The 25,314-nt window shown below is 44.1% G+C and overlaps 3 protein-coding genes across 4 annotated transcripts in view; all 3 read left to right on the plus strand.

Moving 5' to 3' along the window:
* Positions 1 to 872, plus strand: part of tmsb2 (thymosin beta 2) — a 3,572-nt gene extending 2,700 nt beyond the window's left edge. Inside the window, exon 3 of the mRNA XM_061234758.1 lies at positions 523 to 872. Within this exon, the coding sequence (XP_061090742.1) occupies positions 523 to 560 (38 nt within the window). The 3' untranslated portion in view covers positions 561 to 872. The remainder of the gene's footprint in view (positions 1 to 522) is intronic.
* A 4,368-nt stretch (positions 873 to 5,240) lies between these two features.
* Positions 5,241 to 9,966, plus strand: LOC133123989 (protein Wnt-8a-like). 2 transcript variants are annotated; one of them, XM_061234756.1, is made up of 7 exons: positions 5,241 to 5,372; positions 7,706 to 7,835; positions 7,968 to 8,001; positions 8,189 to 8,327; positions 8,525 to 8,650; positions 8,875 to 9,017; positions 9,270 to 9,966. In XM_061234756.1, the coding sequence occupies exons 2-7, from the start codon at positions 7,765 to 7,767 to the stop codon at positions 9,825 to 9,827; spliced, it is 1,071 nt and encodes a 356-aa protein (XP_061090740.1). In that variant the 5' UTR covers positions 5,241 to 5,372; positions 7,706 to 7,764; the 3' UTR covers positions 9,828 to 9,966. The 2 variants fall into 2 exon arrangements, with proteins under 2 accessions (XP_061090740.1, XP_061090741.1); XM_061234757.1 differs by lacking the exon at positions 7,706 to 7,835 and having other exon boundaries at positions 5,284 to 5,372.
* A 647-nt stretch (positions 9,967 to 10,613) lies between these two features.
* On the plus strand, positions 10,614 to 13,336 carry LOC133124629 (protein Wnt-8-like). The gene is made up of 6 exons (XM_061235991.1): positions 10,614 to 10,693; positions 10,799 to 10,832; positions 11,034 to 11,172; positions 11,286 to 11,411; positions 12,294 to 12,436; positions 12,562 to 13,336. The coding sequence occupies exons 1-6, from the start codon at positions 10,623 to 10,625 to the stop codon at positions 13,114 to 13,116; spliced, it is 1,068 nt and encodes a 355-aa protein (XP_061091975.1). The 5' UTR covers positions 10,614 to 10,622; the 3' UTR covers positions 13,117 to 13,336.
* The last annotated feature ends 11,978 nt before the right edge of the window (positions 13,337 to 25,314 follow it).

The following is a 25,314-nucleotide window of genomic DNA, read 5'->3' on the forward strand; positions in this document are numbered from 1 at the left end:
CGGCCCCAATACACCTTTACTGAATTAAACCCAGTCAGAGAGAAGGCAGGCTATATGGTGGACCAGCAATCAATATTTTTATACCGCAGTATTCACAGCAAGATATTAATCAGAAAGACAGGCAAGGCCTAGTCCAGCCAGTCACACACACATTATATAAAGGCAATCAAGGCTGCTGGACTGGGTCAGAGCCGCAGGACTGGGTCAGAGCTGCTGGACTGGGTCAGAGCCGCAGGACTGGGTCAGAGCCGCTGGACTGGGTCAGAGCCGCAGGACTGGGTCAGAGCCGCAGGACTGGGTCAGAGCTGCTGGACTGGGTCAGAGCCGCTGGACTGGGTCAGAGCCGCAGGACTGGGTCAGAGCCGCAGGACTGGGTCAGAGCTGCAGGACTTTTGGGAACACGCCGCAGTGCATCTCAGCGAGTCCCGGCACTCGGCATTCTGGGGAGGAATGAGGAAGAGGAGCGCACAGGCCGGCAGAGACACCGGTGAGAAATCTGACTAGATTCTCTCTGTTTTTCAGCCATTGAACAGGAGAGGAAATCGGAGACCACGCCCTGAAGCCTGGGTCCCAGCTTCGCTGACAGCTGTCGCGACCGTCCTGTTCCTTTAGTCCAGCAGGGGGAGCCCTCTCCCCTCAGGCCTGGTGCATGACGATGGGGACCAACCAGGCCCCCAAATTTTTCCTTAATCACTGGGGTTTATGACATCACTGGTCAGGGGTGTGTAGGGCGGGTGATTGGTGGGATTGGGTTTTTATTTTTTTATTTTTTATTTTTTACTTATGGTTGTTCTTGCCTTTTGTTAATGAATGCAATGAAATTGTGACAAAATGGGTCAGGCAAAAAATAAATGTGGAAGATTTCCTATAAATGACTTGACTTTGTTCTTGTGGGAGAGGGGTGTGGTGCTCCAGACACCTGTATCAGTCAACTTCTCTGGACTTTTCTGTCAAACAAGATTCGGTCTTTCACTAACATTTATGAAGGAGAACAGATTTTGTGATCACCAGACAGATGCTCATCATGACCCTGATAGTTAGATTAGAAGATTGGGGCATGGTTTGTCTGGGTGTGCATGGTCAGAGACAGGTGTTCACGGGGCTCAGACCACAGCAGCTGCAGGGCTCCAAATAAGAGCGTGTCTGAGTTCCCGTAATGCCCCGTGTTTAAACCCTAGAACTTTTTTTAAAGGCATTTCACACCACATTCCTCCTGAAAATCCCAACTCTGGGTCAAAACAGGGCATTCTGAACTCTCACTGCTTAAAATGTCTGAACTGATCCCTGCTGTTACCGCTTTAACGGACAAAGACGGTTATATCTTTTATTTCACCTTTTGTTAATAAGGGGAAATAGAACTGTCCACGTAGATTTCTCACTGGCGTCTGAAAAAGTTCCTTTCACACGCACAAGCAACTCTTTTTTTTTTTTTTTTTTTTTTTTTAAACTCTCAGCTTCTTCAGAAAGATCGCATATCTGGTCTCCTTTCAGCGACTGGCAAACAGAACTAGCAGAAACACACAGACCCTTCTCTTACCGACGACACTAAATCACAAAGATCCTCACACATAGCCAGGCCAGCGACAGACGCTAAACACGGAGGAAGACTTCCACCGCGGCTCTGTTACCATAGCAACAGAGTCTCCGGTTGCCAGCGGGCTGACTCATAGTCGGCTCACTGACAGTCAGCCAATCGGCTCTCAGAGGCCAGCTGCTCCGTGACAGCGCGTGAGCATGCGCGCGCGTAGGAGCGCAGCATACACCGCACAGAGCAGAGATAATGGATAAATCTATACATTTAACAAATACATTGATAAATAAATGTTATTTGTCATTTCCACTGTAAATAATGTGTGGGACAGTGTCTCTGTAAGAAGTGCAATACAAATAATATGAAATCGAACTGAGGTGTGTTTAAAATAAAAACGGTAGAATGTATTCCCCTTATACCGTAAAAGACACATTTTACCTCGGTCATCATTGCAGCAATAACAGGTACAGAATTGTGTGGGCATACTATTCAGTTTGACACAAAAGCTGAGCCATTTGAATTAGTATATCTCAATGTGCATATGGTTGTGTTTTCACAGATGTTGGATTTGACTGACAGGCCGGTTTCTCCCGGTGAAATGCTGTCGGGTTGTCAGTAGAGGGCGTCCTTTGACTCACCGCCTGTGACTCATCGTGGTGTGCCTGCGGATCCCAGAACACCTGTGAAATGAAAAAGGGCATTACTGCGCTGGCCAATCTTCACTCCTCGCACATAATTACTGACACCCCGACAAATCGGATAATAATCTATGAATATGTTATGATAATAGGTCTCCGTTCTCTCCGTGTTCGCTTGGGTTTCCCCCGGGTACTCCGGTTTCCTCCCACAATCCAAAGACATGCAGGTTAGGCTGATTGGAGAGTCTAAATTGCCCATGAGTGTGTGAGCGAATGGTGTGTGTGCCCTGCGATGGACTGGCGACCTGTCCAGGGTGTATTCTGCCTTTCGCCCAATGTAGGCTAGGATAGGCTCCAGCCCCCCTGCGACCCTGTTCAGGATAAGCGGGTTAAGATAATGGATGGATGGATGATAGAGAACCGTAAAATGGCGTCTCCATGCCTACAAGGTCTTTGGAAGGGCTCAATAAAGAGTTTGCCAAACCTCATTGGAATTATGACTACAAGGTTTTTGCTGTTACTCTGCACTTAATTCATCAATTAGAGCAGATGATTTCACAGATAACTCACCTCACCTGGTTACCTGGGTCTTAACAGGGTGCTGTTTCTAAGGTGAAAACAAAAACCAGCAGACCCAGTAGCTCTCCAGGACCAGGGTTGGTGACCTCTGTATTAGAGTATGTTTGTGCATATGTATCAAGGGTGCATGCCAATAATTCTGAATCAGCCCAACTAATTACTACATTGTATTGCCAACACAATACACAGTGTTTCCTTTACATCTTGTTCACCCAAGCTGTAAATGTTGGGACTCTGCTTACCTTAATGAACGCAAAATAGAAGTAACAAATACAACTAAAGAATGTTCTTGGTGTGTGGCCAAAGGAACACTTTCCCACAGTGCAAATAATGTTACACTCATACACTGCACAACATAAAATACTTATTTCAACTTCTTATAGCGCTGTATACATGAAATACACTCAGTGATCGCTCTATTAGGTAGATATGTACACCAGCTTGTCAATGCAAATATTTAAAATCAGCCAATCATGTGGCGGCAACTCAATGCATAAAAGCATGCAGACAGTCAAGACGTTCAGCTGTTTTTCAAATGTCAGAATGAGGAAGAAATATTATCTAAGTGACTTTGACCGCAGAATGATTGTTGGTGTCAGATAGGGCAGATTGAGTATCTCAGAAACTACTGATCTCCTGAGACATACATCAGTCTCTAGAGTTTGCAAAGAATGTTGCAAAAAATATAAAATATTATAATAATGATAAAATAATAATAAAATAATAAAATAATAAAATAATAAAATAATAAAATAATAAAATAATAATAATAATAATAAATCCAGTGAGCAGCAGTTCTGTGGGCAAAAACATCTGGTTAATGAGAGAGGTCAGAGGAGAATAAGCAGACCGGTCAAACCTGACAGGAAGGTGACAGTAACACAGATAACCACACATTAGAATAGTGGTATGCAGAAGAGCGTCTCTGAACACACAACGCGTCATAACTAAGTGGATAGGCTACAGCAGTAGAAGTCTAAAAAATAAGTCTAATAAAAACCTAATAAAGTGCTTGGTGACTGAATGACACAGCCCCTGCATTTCATCACTTCATTGACTCTGACCCATTTCATACTTGTTTTACCCCAACATCACCAGTGTACCAGCCAATCTCATGAACATAATGAGCATGTAATTTTACTATGTTCCAAAACGGATACTCCCACTGCGTGGAGCCAAACGCATTTCTCAGGAAACACGTTAAAGTGAAAGTTTATTAGAACATTTAGTTATTATTTTCACATGAAGATTTAGTGTATGAAAATAGTTAATTATATAAGTTTTTACTTATTGAAATAAAGAAAATCTATCGAATAAAATGTAACACATTTTTTGCCAATAAAAATTTTACATGAAGACTATTTTCTTTTAAACCATGCTATTGTTGAAAAATACTGGTATATTGACACGTCATATACCAGGATTTATAGGGTTGTGTCCGGGCTACCTTGACATTTTAAGTGAGTCATTTTCACCTATTTTAAGTGAATATGATAAGAGATTATTTACAAGATTAGCGTAAACAATTTATAATTTCAAGTTCATTTAACTGAAATATTTAAGGGATCCCTGACGCTGACCTTTTTTTAAGTTGAACACCAAGAACCAAAAAATTAAGACTGATGACGATATGTAATATGTTTATCACCAAGAACACCTGCATAGGTATAAATATGTAATTTCTTGTAAAGAAAGTATAATTTCGCAAGAGACAGAGCCACAATTGGTATTATTTTAATTTACGTGCCATCTGAACATATTTTAATTCAAGGGTGAATAATTAAAACATGCTTGATTCATACATCTATTGGAAGTGCTACGGGAGGGATATGGAGAATTTGAATTAGTCAATAAATATGCACACAAAGAGCAGCGTAATTTAAAACTGATTGAAACATGTTTCTTCTGTGCCTTCCCATTATTCTCCTCCATTACCGCCGATGACGCAGGGCTCGGCTTTATGGCCTCGTTTTCACACTTGCTAATGGGGGGCGCGAGAGGACCCACCTCAGCCGCCTTTCAAGTCCCCGGCACGGCCGTCGCGTCGTTAATAACGCGGCTGGGTCTCTGGCGTCGCTGGTCCTGCCACCCTGCCTCAGCCCGTCTGGCATACCCCGGTCACAAAGCCATGTCAATTTCCCCCTCCTTTATCGGTTTATTCTCCCACTTATCTTAACTATGGCTCCAATTTGTGAATACGAATACAGTCACAAATCGCCGTGGCCGCGTTATGGAAACGCAGGCTATGATGTGCCTCTGTTACGGGGCGATTAATTATATGAGCCTGAAGGAACTGTTTTTAACGAATAAACATATCTTACCTGGTGCCCTCATCGATGAGTTTTTACTTTTCCCAATATGAACTCTTAATTCATACATATTAGCAAACAAATACCAACACATTCTAAATTAATAATAATCTTATTATTATTATTATTATTATTATTATTATTATGAGTATTATTATGAACAATGTAGTATCGTGTGAAGGGGAATGCAATGTAATGTTCTCCCATAGGCCCATCGCCAGTCCATTCCAGAGCCTGTACCTATCGGTAGCCTTGGAGACGGAATATCACGTCGAAATGAAATCTCTTTGCCGTCAACTATGAGTTGAAATACAGGTAAATGTTTTCACTTAAACGTCTCAAAACACTTTAACCTACTGTCTGCACATTTGGGGTAGTTGTATTTCTGTTTTGAAACGTAGCCTACATTGAAAGGAGTGGGCTATGGTCTAAGCCGTTTAGCCTACCCATTGTGCCTATGAACACTTTTTTAACGAAACGTTTTTCTGATTAATTTAAACAACGACTTTTTTTAAAAACATTAACTCAGTTGTCTGTATGCACATGGTGGTTGGAGTAAAAATCAATGATAAATACTTCACTGTCTTTGATTTTATTTTCTCGAGTAGGTGTGGTGCGGTGTAGTTTCTGTCGAGGCGAAACGCTGATGTGTGCTGACATTCAATTAGAGCGGATTATCCTCACCTGCGCGCCCCTCCATTGTTCCGGCGCGAGCAGCAGTGTTCGGCCGAAGCGATCTCCCATTGTTAAAACATCAAATGCTTTTTTCTTAAAGGGGATCTGGATGGTTTATGGGGTTCAACATGCCATCGCTTAATTTGACATTCATGAATGTGTAATCCGTTGGTTTCAGCAGTTAATGTCCCCGTAAACTGTAGCCTATACAGCCACATTTCTTATGCAAGATCGACAGTTTATTGATAAACGGTCGCTAAAGGCAACACATCGCGAGGGCTTAAAACAACAGCCTAAATTCCTACATTTTTGCAGGACGACTTGTAGCCTATTTATATGCGGATTTACTGCGGATAAAATTGATCGGTGGCTCATGTCTTGATCCGTCAACTTGCCTCTGTAACTCTTTTGACGCTCAGCGTGAAATTGCTAACGTTCCTTTAATTAAGAGGAATTTGCATTCATTAAAGTCTCACCCAAACTGCGACCCAAACACCTGATGAAGTTCTAGTTTATTGTAGCTTTACCAGTCAGAAGCCCAGACACGTATAAGTGAGATAATACGCAAATCCTTATCTCAACAGTAAAGGGAACACGCAATTTGCTGTTCTACACCCGTCACTTAGCCTATATAACAAGCCAATAATTGAATTAACGAGAACAGTCTCGTTGTCATTTCAGGTTGCGCAATCTTATTAAAATTTATTGGGCATTTGGTCTACATGTAGTGTGAACATTATTTTTCAAAATACGGACATAACATTCACACAGGCGATTATATTTATTATATTTCAAGTGGATATTTGCTCCTAAGGAGCTCCAGACTGTTTTCACACCGATTCCTTTCCCAGGATATCATCTACTATTCTGCTTTTTTCACGACGCGCCAGTGTCGGCAATGTGTGACATGTTATTTGCATGACTCTTAGCGGACCGTGGAGAATTACTTTATGGCTTTGTTTTCAGAGTGAACCCCCCGGGGAATTTGGGGTTATTTCCCCAAGAACAAAATTTCCTTCCACGCAGGAATCCCTTGATCCAAGTAAAGGCCGAAGATTCCTTAAAACGTGTTCGCTAGTTTGATACCCGCGTCTGAGCGTCTCCGTGTCCGAGTGCAAACATGTAGAGTTTGAGATGAAGAGAAGAATATTCCCATGCACGCTTCCTGGCTCGCCTCTCTGTCCAATCTACTAAGAAAATACAGCGTTGGCAGAGTAACAATGAGCGTAGTGTACAAATGGAAATGATGTTCACTACGGGACACCTTGCACTTCCACTAATGACACATGCTCAAAGATCCACAATCCACACAGCGGAGTACCTACCTGAACGACTACACAAGTTACACAACGAGCAGAGTACCTATCCGAACGAGTACACGCCTTACACAACGCCTCCAAGTGTACACACATTAGTCATGCCGTTATAAAGCCATTCACAAAGCGCCGCATTGGATTAACATCCAGAAATGGCTGTCCACGTTAAAGCTTCCAGCTAATTAACACGTGAAGTGTTACATTCATATTAACTAATAATAATAACTTAATTTGTATAGCACTTGTGTATACACAGATTAACTATTATTATTATTAATCTGTGTATACTAGTTAATAATAATAATCATCATCATCATCATGATCATAATAATGGTCATAATAATAATAATAGTATTCAGTTAAACTATATACCATTCATTAGGCAACGTGGGAAAACTCCAGTCGGAACAACACCTGCACATCGGGAAAAGAAAGGACCATTTAAAAACAGTGTCAAAGCTTTGAAGTGCAGTTTTACGCAAGTATTTCCTACCTCTATAGAACACAGCAACAATGACCCAGTGGTTACGGTTTCACAGTAAAATGTAAAAAGTAAAAAAAATGCTCGCCCACAGAAGATGAGGGTATAAATAGGATCTTAAAACTGTTCATCCTCTCGGCTGCCTCCCTCCAATTCTTCGTGTTTATTCTGCGCAGAATTTCGGACGTGGGCTCTGGGAGACTCCGGTGTTGAGATAACGGACCAGGTCGCTGCCATGGGCCGGTACCAACTCTTTGTGCCTTTAGTTATGTCCACGTTCTGTCACATACTCTCCACGACCGCTTGGTAAGGTGCAGGGCCAAATATGACCATTCATATTATACAGTTTGTGTTGTGTTGTTCGTAAGCTTGTGTTTGACATACTTGCATCCCTAATGAAAATAAATAATCAAAATGCAACCCATGTGCCATTTCTAGGTCTGTCAATAACTTCTTGATGACAGGACCAAAGGTAGGACTTTTGCCCTAATGTTCCCATCTTATTCATGTGATATTAACGCATGATGACAATGCAAACGCAGCGATTTGTACATTCTAGATCTGAAGATTACATGTGCAGTGCAGCTGTGTACGCAACGTATATTTAAAAGATGAATTAATTTTGCTGGTTAATTAATTATTTTTTGCTGGTTTTGTAGGCCTACCTCATATACACGAGCAGCGTGCAGGCTGGCGCGCAGAGCGGGATGCAGGAGTGCAAACGCCAGTTCGAGTGGGACCGATGGAACTGTCCCGAGAGCGCCCTGCAGCTGTCCACCCGTAACGCGCTCCGGAGCGGTAGGGATGCTTCATTCAACGTGTTAGACTAAAATATACTTTCATGCAGTTTCCCTTTGCGCGTTAGCGACACAGAATTAACCGCGGAAAACGACTAGAAATATATATTATGTATTTACTGGGATATTTATTATCAACATGTCAATTTAAATATATTTTAACTACACGGTGTATTGCATGTTCTTTTTGAATTCCAGCTACCAGAGAAACGGCTTTTGTTCATGCTATAAGTGCAGCCGGGGTAATGTTTACTCTCACAAAGAACTGTAGCCTGGGAGACTTCCATAACTGCGGCTGCGATGATACGAAAATTGGACAAATTGGTGAGAATGATTGGCTAATACCATACAATGCCAAAATTCAAATTTTATGATTCAATAGATTTCAATATGTTGTTTTATTAGATGCATGCACTCAATTTTATTTATTCCTTTCCTTTATTACACAATAATATGGATATACTTAAATTGCGTAATTACGCGTAAGATTGCAATGTTTAGTAAATTTTCCAAAATACGTTTTTTTTTATTTCTGTTTGTGAGTGCAGGTGGAAGAGGGTGGATGTGGGGCGGCTGCAGTGACAATGTGGATTTTGGGGAAACGGTTTCCAAAGAGTTTGTGGACGCGCTCGAGACGGGCCACGACTCTCGAGCCGCAGTGAACCTGCACAACAACGAGGCCGGCAGACTGGTGCGTCACTCACTGTGCCCGCGTGCGTCAAGCATATCCCGCCATTATTCATATCGCGCCATTATTTCATTAAAAACCTCAATGTCCTTCCTTACATGACAGAAACGCACATCGTACAGCACTTTTTTTTATGTCAATAGTATGAAACATATTTTGAATTTTCTACTGAAAATCTTGCTTTCAGGAGTGAAATGGTATTTAATATGTGATATTATATGAAATATGTGATATTATATTTTTCTCTATGTGCAGGCCATTAAGGCCACGATGAAGAGATCGTGTAAGTGTCACGGGGTGTCAGGCAGCTGCAGCATCCAGACTTGCTGGTTGCAGCTCTCGGATTTCCGGGACGTCGGTAACTACCTGAAGGTCAAGCACGAGCAGGCGCAGAAATATGAGACTGACAGGAGACGGATGCGCGCCGGGAACAGCGCCGTTAACAGGGGCGACGCGTTCAGCACCATCGCGCGGACAGAGCTGGTGTACCTGGAGGACTCCCCGGACTACTGCAGGACCAACGCGAGCCTCGGGCTGCATGGAACCCAGGACAGGGAGTGCCTGCAGAGCGGGAATGACCTGTCCCAGTGGGAGAAGCGCAGCTGCCGCAGGCTCTGCCACGACTGCGGCCTCCGGGTGGAGGAGAGGCGGACGGAGGCCGTCAGCAGCTGCAACTGCAAGTTCCACTGGTGCTGCACGGTCAAGTGCGAGAGCTGCACCCAGGTGGTGACGAAATACTTCTGCGCCAGAAGGGACAGGAGCCGCAGGCCTGCCAACAGCGCGCGGAAGCGTAATCGCGCGCACGACGGCTGATGCGTGCGACAGACAATGCAAATACTTCACTTGAGTTTTGGCAAACCCACTCCAGGATGCTGAAACCATGAACGATCCGGTTTTACCATTTAAATATGCCATAACATTAAGAGTTATATATTTATTTTCACAGTCTATGTTTCATGGGGTTTTTAAAAAATGTTTTATTCATTCCCAAAGTTATGCACTTTTGGACTTTGTCATGTATATGAATGAGTTCTACTTTCTCTGCACGACCACAAACTTCCTGCATGCGCACGTTCACTCTTCGATGGACTGTGGGATATAATTTATAATGAGGCATCTTACTGTGAAAGTTTTTGGTTTTATTTAGCGAACAGTTTGTATATATAGGCCTAAGTCATGTCATGACATATCGGTAAAAATGAATGGGTCACGTATATTTTTATAATGTGAGCTCCAGATTAAATGCAAAAAAAGAAACCTGTGTGTGTCCTGGTTTCTTAAATACAAGCTCGTCTTATTTGTTTATTAGTTCATTATTTTGCTGTAGCTTCTCACCAGGGAATCAGAATTCAACTAATTAATCTGGCCGACGGTTCGTGCCTCCTGTTGATAGAACACAAACCGCGTCCCGCCACCCTTTGAAGTTCACCGTAGGCGTTTCCTTGGCTTTTCTCGCCGATGTTTATCCAATGATCTTCCGCGAATCCTTGAAACAAAAGGCAAGATACCCAGTGACTCGAAATAACGATCACATAAATTTGGGGAAAGTTTGAGGTTTAAGTCAGTTCCCAAAACTGTCGGCTCGTAGAACAAGGAGGAACATCTACAATGAGTTTCTATTCGTTCCTTTGGGTCTTTGCTTTTTGCAGTTATCATGCCATCCTTCTTGGACATACATGGTAAGTACTTCATGTTTTCTTTTCTGCTGAGGTTTATAAACTGGTTTAATGTAGTAAATGAATTTACCATTTCATTCACTGTTTGCCTCTCTCTCTTCATTTTAGGTCACTGAACAATTTCCTCATGACCGGACCAAAGGTAAAACTTACTTTTTAACCCTCGTATTATTGCTACCAATATTCATTCTGTGGTCTGAATATACTGTGATATTTATTCAGTATTTACTACATAACACGTGGATGGTAATTTAAGTATTAACTCGAAACTGTATAACACAAGTTAAAAAAGAAAACAGAACAGAACAAAAAACTAAACTAAACCGTTTCCATTTATCTCCAGGCGTATCTTACGTACGCCAGCAGCGTACACGCTGGAGCACAGAACGGCATTGAGGAGTGCAAACACCAGTTCGCCTGGGACAGGTGGAACTGCCCGGAGAGCGCGCTGCCGTTGGCTACCCATAAAGGACTGCGACGCGGTAAGATATTCTACTTCCAGGCACGAATTGCTCTTTCAAAAGCTGGCATCTCCAGAGTTCGTTGAAATAGATTGAATAGATCTTCATGTTCAACTGCGTCTTTCCTTCTGTAGCCACAAGAGAAACGTCCTTCGTCCACGCAATCAGCGCCGCTGGGGTGATGTTCACTCTGACCAGAAACTGCAGCCTCGGAGACTTGGACAGCTGCGGCTGTGATCAGTCAAGGAATGGAAAACCTGGTAAGGATGAATCTATAACGCGCATTTGCGAGCATTATTATGATGGTCTTGGCAACCGCCGGTAACACTAAAGTCGTGGAGCACGATATTTAAAATGCGAGCATGCAAGAGTGTACTCATTAAGTATGTTCCCTGCTCTAATCAAACTATCACAACAGTTAAAACCTTGGGTCACGGGGACAAATCATGACGTATACCATTCCTCGAGCCCATACTGTTCTTGGTGAAAAAGATTTTAAATTGTAAATGGTTTGCTGTACAATTTATGCTTCTCATTCACCCATTCATACTCACACTTACGGCGATTGGCTGCCATGAAAGGCACAAACCAGCTGGTCAGGAGAATTTGAGGGATAGGTGTCTCGCTCAGTCTTCCTGGCGTGAGCTACAACGTAATTTTAAATTAGACCATTTGGTCTAATTTATGGAAGAGTATTAAGGACGTGCGCACTGTATGATCATGTGATACTCGCTAAAGTACTGCACACTGTAAACTATCTTACTATAAATCATCACTCTTAAATATCATTATATGCGTGTGACTGTTGTGTTTCATGTGTTTTTATGAGAATGTTTTTGTATTTCTCTCTTGGCCAGGACTCCCTTTAATTTATTGATTATTTACTTTTTACTATTATTTACCTTTATTTTACCAAGAAATAAATAAACAAATAGGCCTAAATAAATACTTTGCTAACGTAAATTTGTTGTAAATATTAAAATTAAGGTAAACATATACATACGAACAATGAAGAAATTAATAAATTAATATTCTCAAAGTATACATGTTATATAGGTGCCTTAAAGTGATAGGATCTTCCTGCCGTATGTTGAGTGGTCAGGTTCTGACCTGTTGCCCTCTTCTTCTTCTCTCTGTTGCAGGAGGCCGCGGGTGGTTGTGGGGCGGGTGCAGCGACAATGTGGAGTTCGGGGAGAAAATTTCAAAGAGCTACGTGGACGCGCTAGAGACTGGACAGGACTCAAGAGCTGCCGTCAACTTGCACAACAACGAGGCCGGTAGAATGGTGAGTGAATTAATTTTACTTTCCTTTTACATACGTTCGTAAAAGACTGCAAAAATACCCAAGCAATGTGCAAGGAGATACCCTGCAAGCCTCATCATTTTAACCGTATTCTCTCTCTCAAACAGGCCGTGAAAGCGACTATGAAGCGAATCTGCAGGTGCCACGGTATGTCTGAGAGCTGCACAATCCAAACCTGCTGGCTGCAGCTCTCCGACTTCCGGGAAATCGGAAACTACCTGAAGGTGAAGCACGACCAGGCGCAGAAGCTGGAGATGGATAAGAGGCGCATGCGCGCCGCGAACAGCGCGGACAACCGAGGCGCGATCTCGGACGCGTTCAGCACCATCGACGAGTCGGAGCTGATATATCTGGAGGACTCGCCGGATTACTGCAGGAGGAACGTCAGCATGGGTCTACTGGGCACGGAAGGGAGGCTGTGTCTGCAGAGCGGAGACGGCCTGTCCCAGTGGGAGAAGCGCAGCTGCCGCAGGCTCTGCCACGACTGCGGCCTCCGGGTGGAGGAGAGGCGGACGGAGACCGTGAGCAGCTGCAACTGCAAGTTCCACTGGTGCTGCACGGTCAAGTGCGAGAGCTGCTCGCTCGTCACCGTCAAGCACGTGTGCGCGCGTCGGGAGGGCGGCCACGGCAAGCACAGGAGAAGGCCGCGCGGCCATAAATAATTTAAAGATATAAAATCTGGGACTGAGTATACGTTTTAACGTAATGTCAATGTGTTGGTGTACCTTAGTTTTTTTTTATTACGTTGGATTTGATGCCATTCCACACAATAGCTAAATATTTTAGTATTGAACGAGTCAAAGTAAATATTTAGGCCTATACGAGGCCTATGCATGGCATAAACAATATTTCAGTTGTTTTTAATGATCTTGACTCCTGTCTCTGCACTTTTATCTGTCTGTCACCTGTGTGCAGACGTCAAATTATCTATTTATGTGTCTGTCATTCTGTTGAATAAATATAATTAAACGAACCATGCTGTCGTTTTTCACTGGAGGGCAATTGTTTAAAACGAATACTTTTATTCGACGTTATTTACTTTATATATATATATATATATACTGAATCAGACGGCCGTATGATAAGTAGAGCGGTGCTCTCGGGTCACCACAAATCAAGTGGAACTTAGGCATAAATAAATAAAGGATAAAGTTCATCGTCCTGGGAAATTGCTACAGCACTGAGCGTTTAACTGTAATTCTATAGACTGTCGTACGATTTTCGATGCTGAGATTGGTAGAGAAAACGATGCGTAAACTGCTACAGATAGGCTACACGGATACGCGGAGGCATTAACACGGGATACCTTACACCTCGCCCTTGGGCGTGTTGCAGCGTTGATTTAGACGCGCTTTGAAGTGTGTTTGCTGACGATAGAATGTTTAAATATTCAAAAGACACAAAGGTAGGAAACGCACCGATCCCATGTTTTTTTTGGTGTTTGACATGTTAATCCCCGCGAGTGGAGATAGTCGCACTTAAACAAGTCAATCCGACTGCATAACAATAAATCAAAGCGCTCATTGCATATTGGCTGTATTTACAAGAAAATCAGCAAAATACAAATCAGCATTTGCATTTCTGGTGGATTTGCATATACAGCACGGTATTTGGCCAGTGACACAATTATTGTTGTCTGAAACATTATCACGTGGCTAATCTCCAGACTGCAGTTTTAATGTGTGGGCATGTACAAGAGTACAATAAAAAAAAAAACAATGTAGTTTTGTAACGAGGGCAATGCAGGCCTGTACTGCAGCATCTTCAGCTCCGGTCGAAGCAAGAGGGTTATTCAAACGGAAACGGTGGCACATTGAACACGGAGTTGCAGACCATGGGTGGACCATCAGACGTAGATACAGTTTGGTCCACTGGCGTCTGAGAAGGCCGTTCAGGCTTTAAAATGTGTCATTACTGACTCGGAGAAAGCCATTTCTGATGATCCAAAGGACTGTGAACATGGTGGAGTTGTACGGGAATGTACGGCCACCATTCAAAAAGTGGCTCGTTTGTGTTCACTGATGATGTCACTGCTGACAGCAGCAGCAGCAGCAGCAGCAGCAGCAGGATGAATTCTGAAGTGCACAGAAACGTCTTGTCCGCTGAGATCCAACAAAACTCCTCTGAAAATTGAACTCATTGGATGGCACTGCACCTTGTAGGAACGCTGTGGGTCCAAACGCACTGCGAAAGCAACCAATGAGCGCAGCCAAAAATCAGGATGGTCACCTGACCTGAATAGACGCTGTGCAGCGGCTTGCAGCGGGCTGAGAGGTGTGTTTGCTCTCGTGCGGCGGGTGTGTCGGTTGTGCAGCCCGAGTCAGTAATGACATGGCCTGCGTTTTAAAGCCTGAACGGCCTTCTCAGACGCCAGAGGACCAAACTGTGTCTACGTCTGACGGTCCACCCCATGGTCTGCAACTCCGTGTTCAATGTGCCACCGTTTCCGTTTGAATAACCCTGTTGCTTCGACAGGAGCTGAAGATGCTGCAGTACAGGCCCGCAGAACATACCCAGCATCCTGTGCTGTTTGTGGGTGACATCATTCGGGCAGTCATTGGATGCAAAGGATTTGCAACCAAAGTACTAAATATGACAACTTGATGTATTCAAGCCCTGGTGTAGCCTCGATAAGATCCATGCAGCCGTTGGGCCCTCGAGCAAGGCCCTTAACCCCACGTTGCTCCAGGGGCCAACCCTGCTTAGTCCAATTACTTATGGATCCATAGAATGGGGGGAATATGTATAAGGAAGGCTTGGATCAGCCGATTTGGATGTGAATGAAAATTTAAATTCAAGCTGACCGTCTGCATTTTAACCTCGTTATTCATCGTTTAATTTCAAATCCAATGCGCTGGCGCGCAGAGCCAAAACAACACAAATGGCGTCACTGTCCAAATAATAACAGACTGCATTAAAGACTATGGCGATTAGGGAGGATTTTATTTGATTTCAAATTCATTAAAAGGATTATCGAAGTGAACTACAGCCGATTTCTCAGGGTGAGTTTGCTCCACAGAACGCAGGGGCACAAATGGAAATGAGCAATTAGCAAATTCTGCGCAGATATTAGGAAGTATTTTTTCACACACAGAGTGGTCACACTGTTGATTAGCTTGCCAGGACATGTAGTGCAGGCAGAAACACTGGGGGGTTTTCAAGACTAGGCTTGCTACGGTGCTAGATACTCTTTAGCTTTTAGCTAAACTAAGCAGTCGGTCAGTTTAGTGGGAGGAAAAGGTGAAGATTGCCTCATCCTCGTCATTGTGTTATTTCCTGTTTTTATATTTCCTCAGTTTCAGAGCGAGCTGTGCACACAATGCCCTGAATGAGCACCATCAGCCTATCACCACAAATGGGACGTTAACCAATCAGAGGACAGAGGAAGATTTCCAAATTGAATCTGTCTTTGTGGTGACAGCTTCCCCACTGACCTGGCCCTGCCTGCGCATATGTGTCCCCTGGTCAGCTGGTCATAAATCTGTCACACAGCCCCCCCCCCCTGCCCCTCACCCCCGCTGAGGGATGATGGGAAACAAACCCCCACTGGGGAGGGTTTGTTTGTGGGTCTTTTCCTCAGCCCCTTCTGCTACCAATGCTGCAGACTGAGCATGTCACATCCTGTCTGTGTACAAACACAGTGTAGCTGCTCTAGTTACATCACATCCTGTCTGTGTACAAACACAGTGTAGCTGCTCTAGTTACATCACATCCTGTCTGTGTACAAACACAGTGTAGCTGCTCTAGTTACATCACATCCTGTCTGTGTACAAACACAGTGTAGCTGCTCTAGTTACATCACATCCTGTCTGTGTACAAACACAGTGTAGCTGCTCTAGTTACATCACATCCTGTCTGTGTACAAACACAGTGTAGCTGCTCTAGTTACATCACATCCTGTCTGTGTACAAACACAGTGTAGCTGCTCTAATTACATCACATCCTGTCTGTGTACAAACACAGTGTAGCTGCTCTAGTTACATCACATCCTGTCTGTGCAGATGCTCAGGAATTTGTCTGATTTGTCTGACTGGCCAGCTATAGAGCTGGAACCCCTAAATCTGATCGTCTCTGACATGTCTCTGGCAACTGTTTTTAATAGTAGTCCTTTCAATAGAAGCCTTCTTGTTCATGTTACCTTTTTTGTTCTGCACTTGTATGTCTGGGTGTGTCATCAATGTACCGGTCGTATGCAATAGAATGTCTTTCCTTGCCTAGAGCTGGCTCGGCCAGATCAATAGGAGAAGTGACGACTGAAATATTGAATAATTGAATTATTGTATAATGTGATGCAGTATTATTAGCATAAATGGCAATGTTGTTCAGGCGATTGTAGTAGTAGATATTTCTTTCGGTCCCCCAATGTACATGTAATATGGTGTGAAGATATGTGCTGTATGTTGCCCCACTGAAGAAGGCAACTGCGTTGCGTGATTCAAACATTCATGAATGACATTTTCATGGTTTAGTTTTTCTGGAGGTACACTTGAGTCGGAGGTTAAGATGAGCGTTGCTGGGCTGAATGGCCTGTTCTCGTCATTGTGTTATTTCCTGTTTTTATGTTTTCTCAGTTTCAGAGCAAACTGAGCACACAATGCCCTGAATAAACACCATCAGCGCATCACATCGCATCACATCGCATCACATCACATCACATCACATCACATCACATCACATCACATCACATCACATCACATCGCAGGCATTTGGCAGACGCTCTTATCCAGAGCGACGTACAGTTGATTAGACTAAGCAGGAGACAATCCTCCCCTGGAGCAATGCAGGGCTAAGGGCCTTGCTCAAGGGCCCAACGGCTGTGCGGATCTTATTGTGGCTACACCGGGATTAGAACCACCGACCTTGTGTGTGCCAGTCATTTACCTTAACCACTACGCTACAGACCGCCCATCACCATCACCACAAATGGGCGTTAGCACACAACGCGTGTAGCATACAGCAGCAGAAGACCAATAAGTCTAAAAAAAATAAGTTGAATAAATACCTAATAAAGTGCTCACTGAGTGCATGTAAAATATAAGGATACATAGTGTATGTTTACACAAGGACTCGGAACTGTACTGTCCTCTCAGGTCTACTTTTGCACTTGTTCTTGTGTTTGATTTGCACTGTTGTACGTCGCTCTGGATAAGAGCGTCTGCTAAATGCCACGTAATGTAATGTAATGTAATGTAATGTAATGTAATGTAATGTAATATCTTTCACACCAATAGATTTCCTCAACTGAAAATTGCAGTAATTTGTGTGTTTACATTTGAGTGTTGTGATAGCAGAGAATGTAGTTTGTGTTTTGGGCTGGAGCCTGGCTCACGCAGGGGGGGGGGAAGCGCTCCGGGGCTCTCTCTGGGCTGTTCCCATGATCCCCCACTGGGCTCTGATGACGTGGAGATCGGGTAGGCCACTCACTCGCACTGTCCCACGCTGCTGTGGCCCTGTCCTGGGGGGCTTGGGGGGGGGGCTCTTTCATATGGATGTGGGGGGGCCGCTGTGATCCCTGTCAAGCCCCCAGGTCGCCTCCTTTCAGCGGGAGCGTGGTGTTCCTCAGCCCACTGAGGGCCCATTTCCTCTACCTGAGCCGGTCCCGGATCACTCAGCACAGAGAGGAGGAATGTGCTCTTCCTGTGTAGAGTGTGTCTGAGAGCAAGCCCTACAGCCACAGCGCCCGGAGCACCGCAACACAGCGCAGCACACACACACACACACTCTCACACACACACACACACACACACTCTCTCACACACACACTCACACACACACACACACACACACTCTCACACACACACACACACACACTCTCACACACACACACACACACACTCTCACACACACACACACACACACACTCTCACACACACACACACACACACACTCTCTCACACACACACTCACACACACTCACTCACACACACACACTCACACACACTCACTCACACACACTCTCACACACACACTCACTCACACTGTGTGTGTGTGTGTTTGTCACCCTACAGAGTGTGTGTGTGTGTGTGTGTGTGTGTGTCACCCTACAGAGTGTGTGTGTATGTGTGTGTGTGTCACCCTACAGAGTGTGTGTGTGTGTGTGTGTGTCACCCTACAGAGTGTGTATGTGTGTGTGTGTGTGTCACCCTACCAAGTGTGTGAGCAGAGCAGACAGGGTTACTGCCACATATCTAGCACAATGTAATGTTGTTCTGCAGTTTTCATCCCAAAGAAAAATTAAAAACATTTTTATAGGTAAAGTTTAAGAGAAGTGATAAGTAGACGGCAGGTTGTTCCAGATGTTTTCTGTTATAACATATATAACATGTCTGCCAGTTCACTGCTGCAGACCCCACGATGATAAATATGCAATATACAGTACCGTGTAAAAAAAGTCTCAGGCACCCTTTTTTATAAACATTTTGTCTTATATTTTTTGTTGTTTTTGTTTTCTGCATTAGTGTGTCAGTCGAAACGATTTCCAAATATTTCTTTTCCAAAAGATTTAATGGTTGTAATTCATTAAATGAAGTGAAGTAACATATTCCGTAATGTTCCACTTTTCTGATAAAAACTTGATTGAGGCTGCCTGGGTTCATCTGGACACAGGGGTTTAATTGGGCCTGTTCTGTGTTCTGCCCCGCCCACAGACAGGTGGGCAGTGATGCCACACCCTCTTTCTCAGCGGGACTCAGGGGGTTGCGGGGAGGGGGTGGGCAATTGGCGGGGGTAATTCACGGCCCCCTGGGGGGCGGCCCGCCGGCCGGGGTGAGTGATGAGAGCCTCAGGTCCTCTCACCCGGGTGCTAATTGCGTGTCTCAGCAGCAGACCCGGAATCCTGCTCTACAGCGCCCCCCGGTGGCCAGAGCCCCGCTCGGCTCCCGGGCCCCGCCGGGTTTTCCACACTTCCGTCACCCGATAGTTGCCCGCATTCTCACTGCGATCTGGGGTACAGTGATTTCGCTTATGAACCCCACTTCACTTGGTGCACACGCTTCACTTCAGAGTGCCAACAAGCAGTAGGCACTTGGGTTGCCGTGTGAGGTTTTATACACACAGCAGTGTGCCTGGGTACAGTTCTGGGGACCACACTATAAGAAAGATCTAGAGGCACTGAAAAGTTTTGTTAAAGGAGACTTCGTCGGGATTTGATTGAGGCTTTTAAATTAGTTAAAGGGATTGACAACGTGAACGAGAGGCGATTCTTCAGGGTGAGTTCAGTTGGCAGAACGAACGGGCACAAATGGAAATTGGAAAGGACAAATTCCGCACAGATATTAGGAAGTATTTTTTGACACAGAGAGTGGTCACTGTGTGGAATAGCTTGCCAGGACATGTAGTGGAGGCAGAAACACTGGGGGGTTGTCTAGTCCAGGCTTGATATAGTGCTAGATACTATTTAGCTGTTAGGCAAACTCAGCAGTAGGTACACTTTAGTGGTAGGAAAAGGCGGGCATTGCTGGGCCTGTTCTCGGCATAATGTTATGCCATGTTGTGTTATAGTGTATAGTGGTATAAAAATTTCGCTTTTTAAAACGGAGAGCAAAACGCCGGACAGCGCACGTGTTCCGACACTCTGTAGAAGTTTGGCGAAGTTTTGTCGAGTTTGGCGAAACTGGAGCTAAACCGACGCAAAGCCATCTGTATGAAAATCAGGTTTCATAGGGAATGTCAGTAAAGAAGAACAGTGCCACCTGCTGTTAGTAGACGGAATTGCAGGTTATATTTAAATGAAGGGTTTTTCTTTCTCAACTGCGATCATTTAACATGCTTTAAAGCAACGGCAGTAAGAAGTGCCAACAAGCAGCATACCCTTGGGTGTACAGTGGTATGTAGCATTCACACTGCAGTGTGCTTGGGTCACAATGTTCAGTGAAACGTAATATACACATTTTAGTGTTCTTGGAATGGTGTAGTGGGTAGCACTGCTGCCTCACAGCCAGGAGGTCCTGGGTTCGAATCGCCGTCGGCTGGGGCCTCTCTGTGTGGAGTTTGCATGTTCTCCCCGTGTCTGCGTGGGTTTCCTCCCACAGTCCAAAGACATGCAGGTTAGGCTGATTGGAGAGTCTGAATTGCCCATAGGTATGAGTGTGTGAGTGTGTGAGTGTGTGAGTGAATGGTGTGTGTGCCCTGCGATGGACTGGCGACCTGTCCAGGGTGTATTCCTGCCTTTCACCCAATGTATGCTGGGATAGGCTCCAGCCCCCCCTGTGACCCTGTTCAGGATAAGCGGGTTAAGATAATGGATGGATGGATGGAGTGTTCTTGGATTATAGTGTACAGGGGTATACACACTGTTCTGTGCTTGGGTTACATTGTGCAGTTAAATGTAGTATACACACCACAGTGTGCGTACAGTGATATGCATACACACTGCCGTGTACATGGGTTACAGTGTATAGTGGTGCACACACTTCAGTGTGCAGAGATTGTGTGTTGTTATGAGTAGTGTTTTGGTGTCTACATTATATGCAGTGTTTCTGCCCCACAGTGTTGACCTGAAGAGGGACAGGTACTTATTGTGAGAAATTGACACCCGACCTAGATAAACTTTTTTTCCGACTCCGATTTATTTATTGATTTCATTATTTTATGACATAATATAGCTGACTTTATCGAAATGAATGAATGGAAATGAATGACAGCAACAACAATGGTACTTTTTTTCGGGGGGGCATTGGGCACTAGGAGCAGGTGCTCGGGTGCCTGAATATTTGAGGTAAAGAGACTGCGCCGTCACCTTTGTAAATGCTGCGTGAAACGGATAGGCCAAAGCAACGCCCGAATATTCCATTCCTCCTCTTAAAAACGGAGAGCAAAACGCCGGCCAGCGCCCGTGGTACGACACTCCGGAGAAGGTGGAGTTTGGAGACTGAAAGCCTGACAACGAAGAAACCACTGAGCTAAACCGACGCCCATTATAAAGAGCTATTATAAGGGAACGTCGGTAAACGAAAAGCGACACCTGCTGATTGTGAGATCATATTGCATGCAATCGCAAGGAAGGGTGTTCTTTTATATCCACAAATCAACTTTTATCGGTCCTCACCTTTGCTGTGTATCGGTTAATAGCGTATGAAGACTCGTTCTTAGTACAAATACCGATTTAAAATGAGTATTTTCAACCAATGAAAAAGAAAAAATTAACTTCACGCAAAACGTCGGACAGCGCCCGTGGTTCGATCCGCCGGAGCGGATGGGGTTTTGAAGTCAGTCAAACGAAGTAACCACTGAGCTAAGCCGACGCAAGAAGACGCGCGTGAAAAATAACTTTTAAGGTGAATAACTTTGAACGCAGCGACACCAGTATTCTGTGGTACATTTGAGGGAAGGGATCCGAACAAATCAAGTTATATCATGTATAGCATAAGAGGCTAAATTTAGCAGTCGTGTCTATTACTGGAGCCGTTCGACCAAAATAAAACGTAGGCCAAAAAAGTTCTTAAAAAAGTACAAATGCTTGTCGCTGGGGCGATAGCGTACTGTTGCATTGTAGCCCTATTCAACAATAAACAAATATTCCCGACGCGCGGGAGGCGTATGAAAACGAGGTTTTATAGGGAACATCAGCGAACGCAGCGACACTTGCAGTTCGTTAGACTGGATTGATTTGACTTCTTTAAAACAACAACAGTAACACCATTACTGTGCTGTCATTTCTACCCGGCGAAACCAAAATGTATAATAATAAAAATAGATAGAATGTGCACTTTAACCACATGTGAATTGTTTGATCATACATTTAAAATTGGGGAGTCGAGCCAAATCAAGGAAAATGTGCAAAAACACGTCTTTGCCCAAAGACACATGGAGCTCAACGTATATACTGTGGTGTATATACAGTACTGTGCAAAAGTTTTAGGCAGGGGTGAAAAAATGCTCTAAAGTAAGAATGCTTTCAAAAATAGAAATGTTAATAGTTTTTTTATTTTTATCAATGAACAAAATTCAAAGTGAACGAACACAAGAATAATCTAAATCAAATCTATATTTGGTGTGACCACCCTTTGCCTTCAAACCAGCATCAATTCTTCAAGGTAGACTTGCACAAAGTCAGGTATTTGGTAGTCATATAATCAGGCGTGTGATTAACCAATTATACCAAACAGAAACAGCTGTGTAGGAGGGTTAACACCGGGTGAGGAACATCCAAACTCTGCTTCCAAGGAGAGGTTGTTGAAGAGGGTTTATGTCATACACCATGGCAAGACTGAGCACAGCAACAAGACACAAGGTAGCTATACTGCATCAGCAAGGTCTCTCCCAGGCAGAAATTTAAAGGGAGACAGGGGTTTCCAGATGTGCTGTCCAAGCACAAAGAAACAGGCAACATTGAGGACCATAGATGCAGTGGTCGGCCAAGAAAACTTAGTGCAGCAGATGAAAGACGCATCATGCTAATTTCCCTTTGCTATCGGAAGATGTCCAGCAGTGCCACCAGTTCAGAATTGGCAGAAACCAGTGGGACCCAGGTGCACCCATCTCCTGTGCAGAGAAGTCTGGTCAGAAGTGGTCTTCATGGAAGAATTGCGGCCAAAAAGCCATACCTCCGACATGGAAACAAGGCCAAGCGACTCAACTATGCACACAAACACAGGAACTGGGGTGCAGAAAAATGGCAGCAGGTTCTCTGGACTGATGAGCCAAAAATGTGTATATTTGGTTGTATCAGAAGGCAGTTTGTTCACCGAAGGGCTGAAGAGAAGTACAAGAATGAGTGTCTGCAGGCAACAGTGAAGCATGGTGGAGGTTTCTTGCAAGTTTGGGGCTGCATTTCTGCAAATGGAGTTGGGGATTTGGTCAGAATTAATGGTCTCCTCAATGCTGAGAAGTACAGGCAGATACTTATCCATTATGCAATACCATCAGGGAGGCATGTGATTGGCCCCAAATGTATTCAGCAGCAGGACAACGACCCCAAACATACAGCCAATGTCATATTGTCATTAAGAACTATCTTCAGCATAAAGAAGAACGAGGAGTCCTGAGATGGTATGGACCCACAGAGCCCTGATCAACATCATCGAGTCTGTCTGGGATTACATGAAGAGACAGAGGCTGCATGTGAGGCTGCCTAAATCCACAGAAGAACTGTGGCTAGTTCTCCAAGATGTTTGGAACAACCTACCTGCCGAATTCTTTCAAAAACTGTTAGTAAGTATACCTAGAAGAATTGATGCTGTCTTGAAGGCAAAGGGTGGTCACACCAAATATTTATTTGATTTAGATTTTTCTTCTGTTCATGCATTTTGTTTATTGACAAAAATAAACTTAACATTTGTTTTTGGAAGCTTTCTTACTTTAAAGCATTTTTAAAGACTTTAAACTTTAAAACCTTTGCACAGTACTCTGTGTGTGTGTGTGTGTGTGTGTGTGTGTGTGTGTGTGTGTGTGTGTGTGTGGCCAAACTCTTACCTTCTCCGGAGGGTTGAACCACGGGCGCTGTCCGGCTTCAATATCTTTCACTGCGTTCATAGTTTCAAAATAGAACTTCACATCACCTTAAATCAATATTTGAAATTAACGGGTATTTTCAAGTTATTGAACGGTACAAAGTGAGTGAGGAACGATACAAGTTGATTGTGGATAAAAAGAACATCCCTTCAGGCGATTGCTTGCAATATTATCTCACAATCAGCAGATGTCGCTTTTCGTTCACTAACATTACTTATAAAAGCCCATTTTCATACCGAGGTACTCGCGTCGGCTTAGCTCAGTGGTTACTTCGTTGTCAAACTGGACCAGTTTCGCCAAACTCTACCTTCTCCGGAAGGTCGAACCACGGGCGCTGTCCGGCGTTTTGCTCTCCGTCTTTATAGGCCAAATGGAATGTATACTGTCGCTGCGATGTATACTTTTTACAACATTTACGAAGGTGGTGTCATATTTTTTACCTGAAAGATACAGATAATAATAGACTGCATTCTATTATGGTAGAAGGGTTTCAGTCATAGTCACGGCAGCTACAACAAGCGTATAATGGTTCTCTGTCAGAAAACCGGCAATGCTAGCTATTATGCTACAAATGAGAAAATTTGAGCTGTTGACAGAACGTCTATCCTTTAACATGTAAAATACAAGGCAGTTGTCGCTGTGTTCACAGACATTCACCTTAAACCCTGTTTCAGAGCGGGGTCCAGGCGTCGGTACTTACATCACCTTAAATCAGTATTTGAAAAATTAACGGGTATTTTCAAGTTATTGAACGATACAAAGTAAATGAGGAACGATAAAAAGTTGATTTGTGGATAAAAATAACATCCCTTCCAGGCTATTGCTTACAATGTTATCTCACAATCAGCAGGTGTCACTATTGGTTCACTGACGTTCCCAAAAAAACCGCATCGTCATAGAGCAGTCTTTGCGTCGGCTTAGCTCAGTGGTCACTTCGTTGTCAAACTTTCAGTGTCGCCAAACGCGCGGGGAAACCGGGCGGAAACACCTTTTAACCTGTTGGACCACGTTTTATCCGTGTCCATCTGTCAGAGCAGGGGTTCCCAAACTCCTGGGCCCCTCTGCGTATGCTGGCAATTTGCAATTCGTGTTTTAACCCCTTCGCATTACATAACATTACATTATTGGCATTTAGCAGATGCTCTTATGCAGAGCGACGTACAGTTGATGAGCCTAAGCAGGAGACAATCCTCCCCTGGAGCAATGCAGGGTTAAGGGCCTTGCGCAAGGGCCCAACGGCTTTGTGGCTACACCGGGATTAGAACCATGCGTGTCCCCAGTCCTTTACCTTAACCACTACGCTACTGGCCACACTTCGCGCAACCCTCACCCATTTTGCAGTGTTCTAGGCTTTACAACTCCAGAGATGAGCCTCACAGACTTGACAAAAGTACCATTTACAATACCAA

Source organism: Conger conger, chromosome 3 (genome assembly GCF_963514075.1).
Source record: "Conger conger chromosome 3, fConCon1.1, whole genome shotgun sequence".
Taxonomy (NCBI): Eukaryota; Metazoa; Chordata; class Actinopteri; order Anguilliformes; family Congridae; genus Conger; species Conger conger.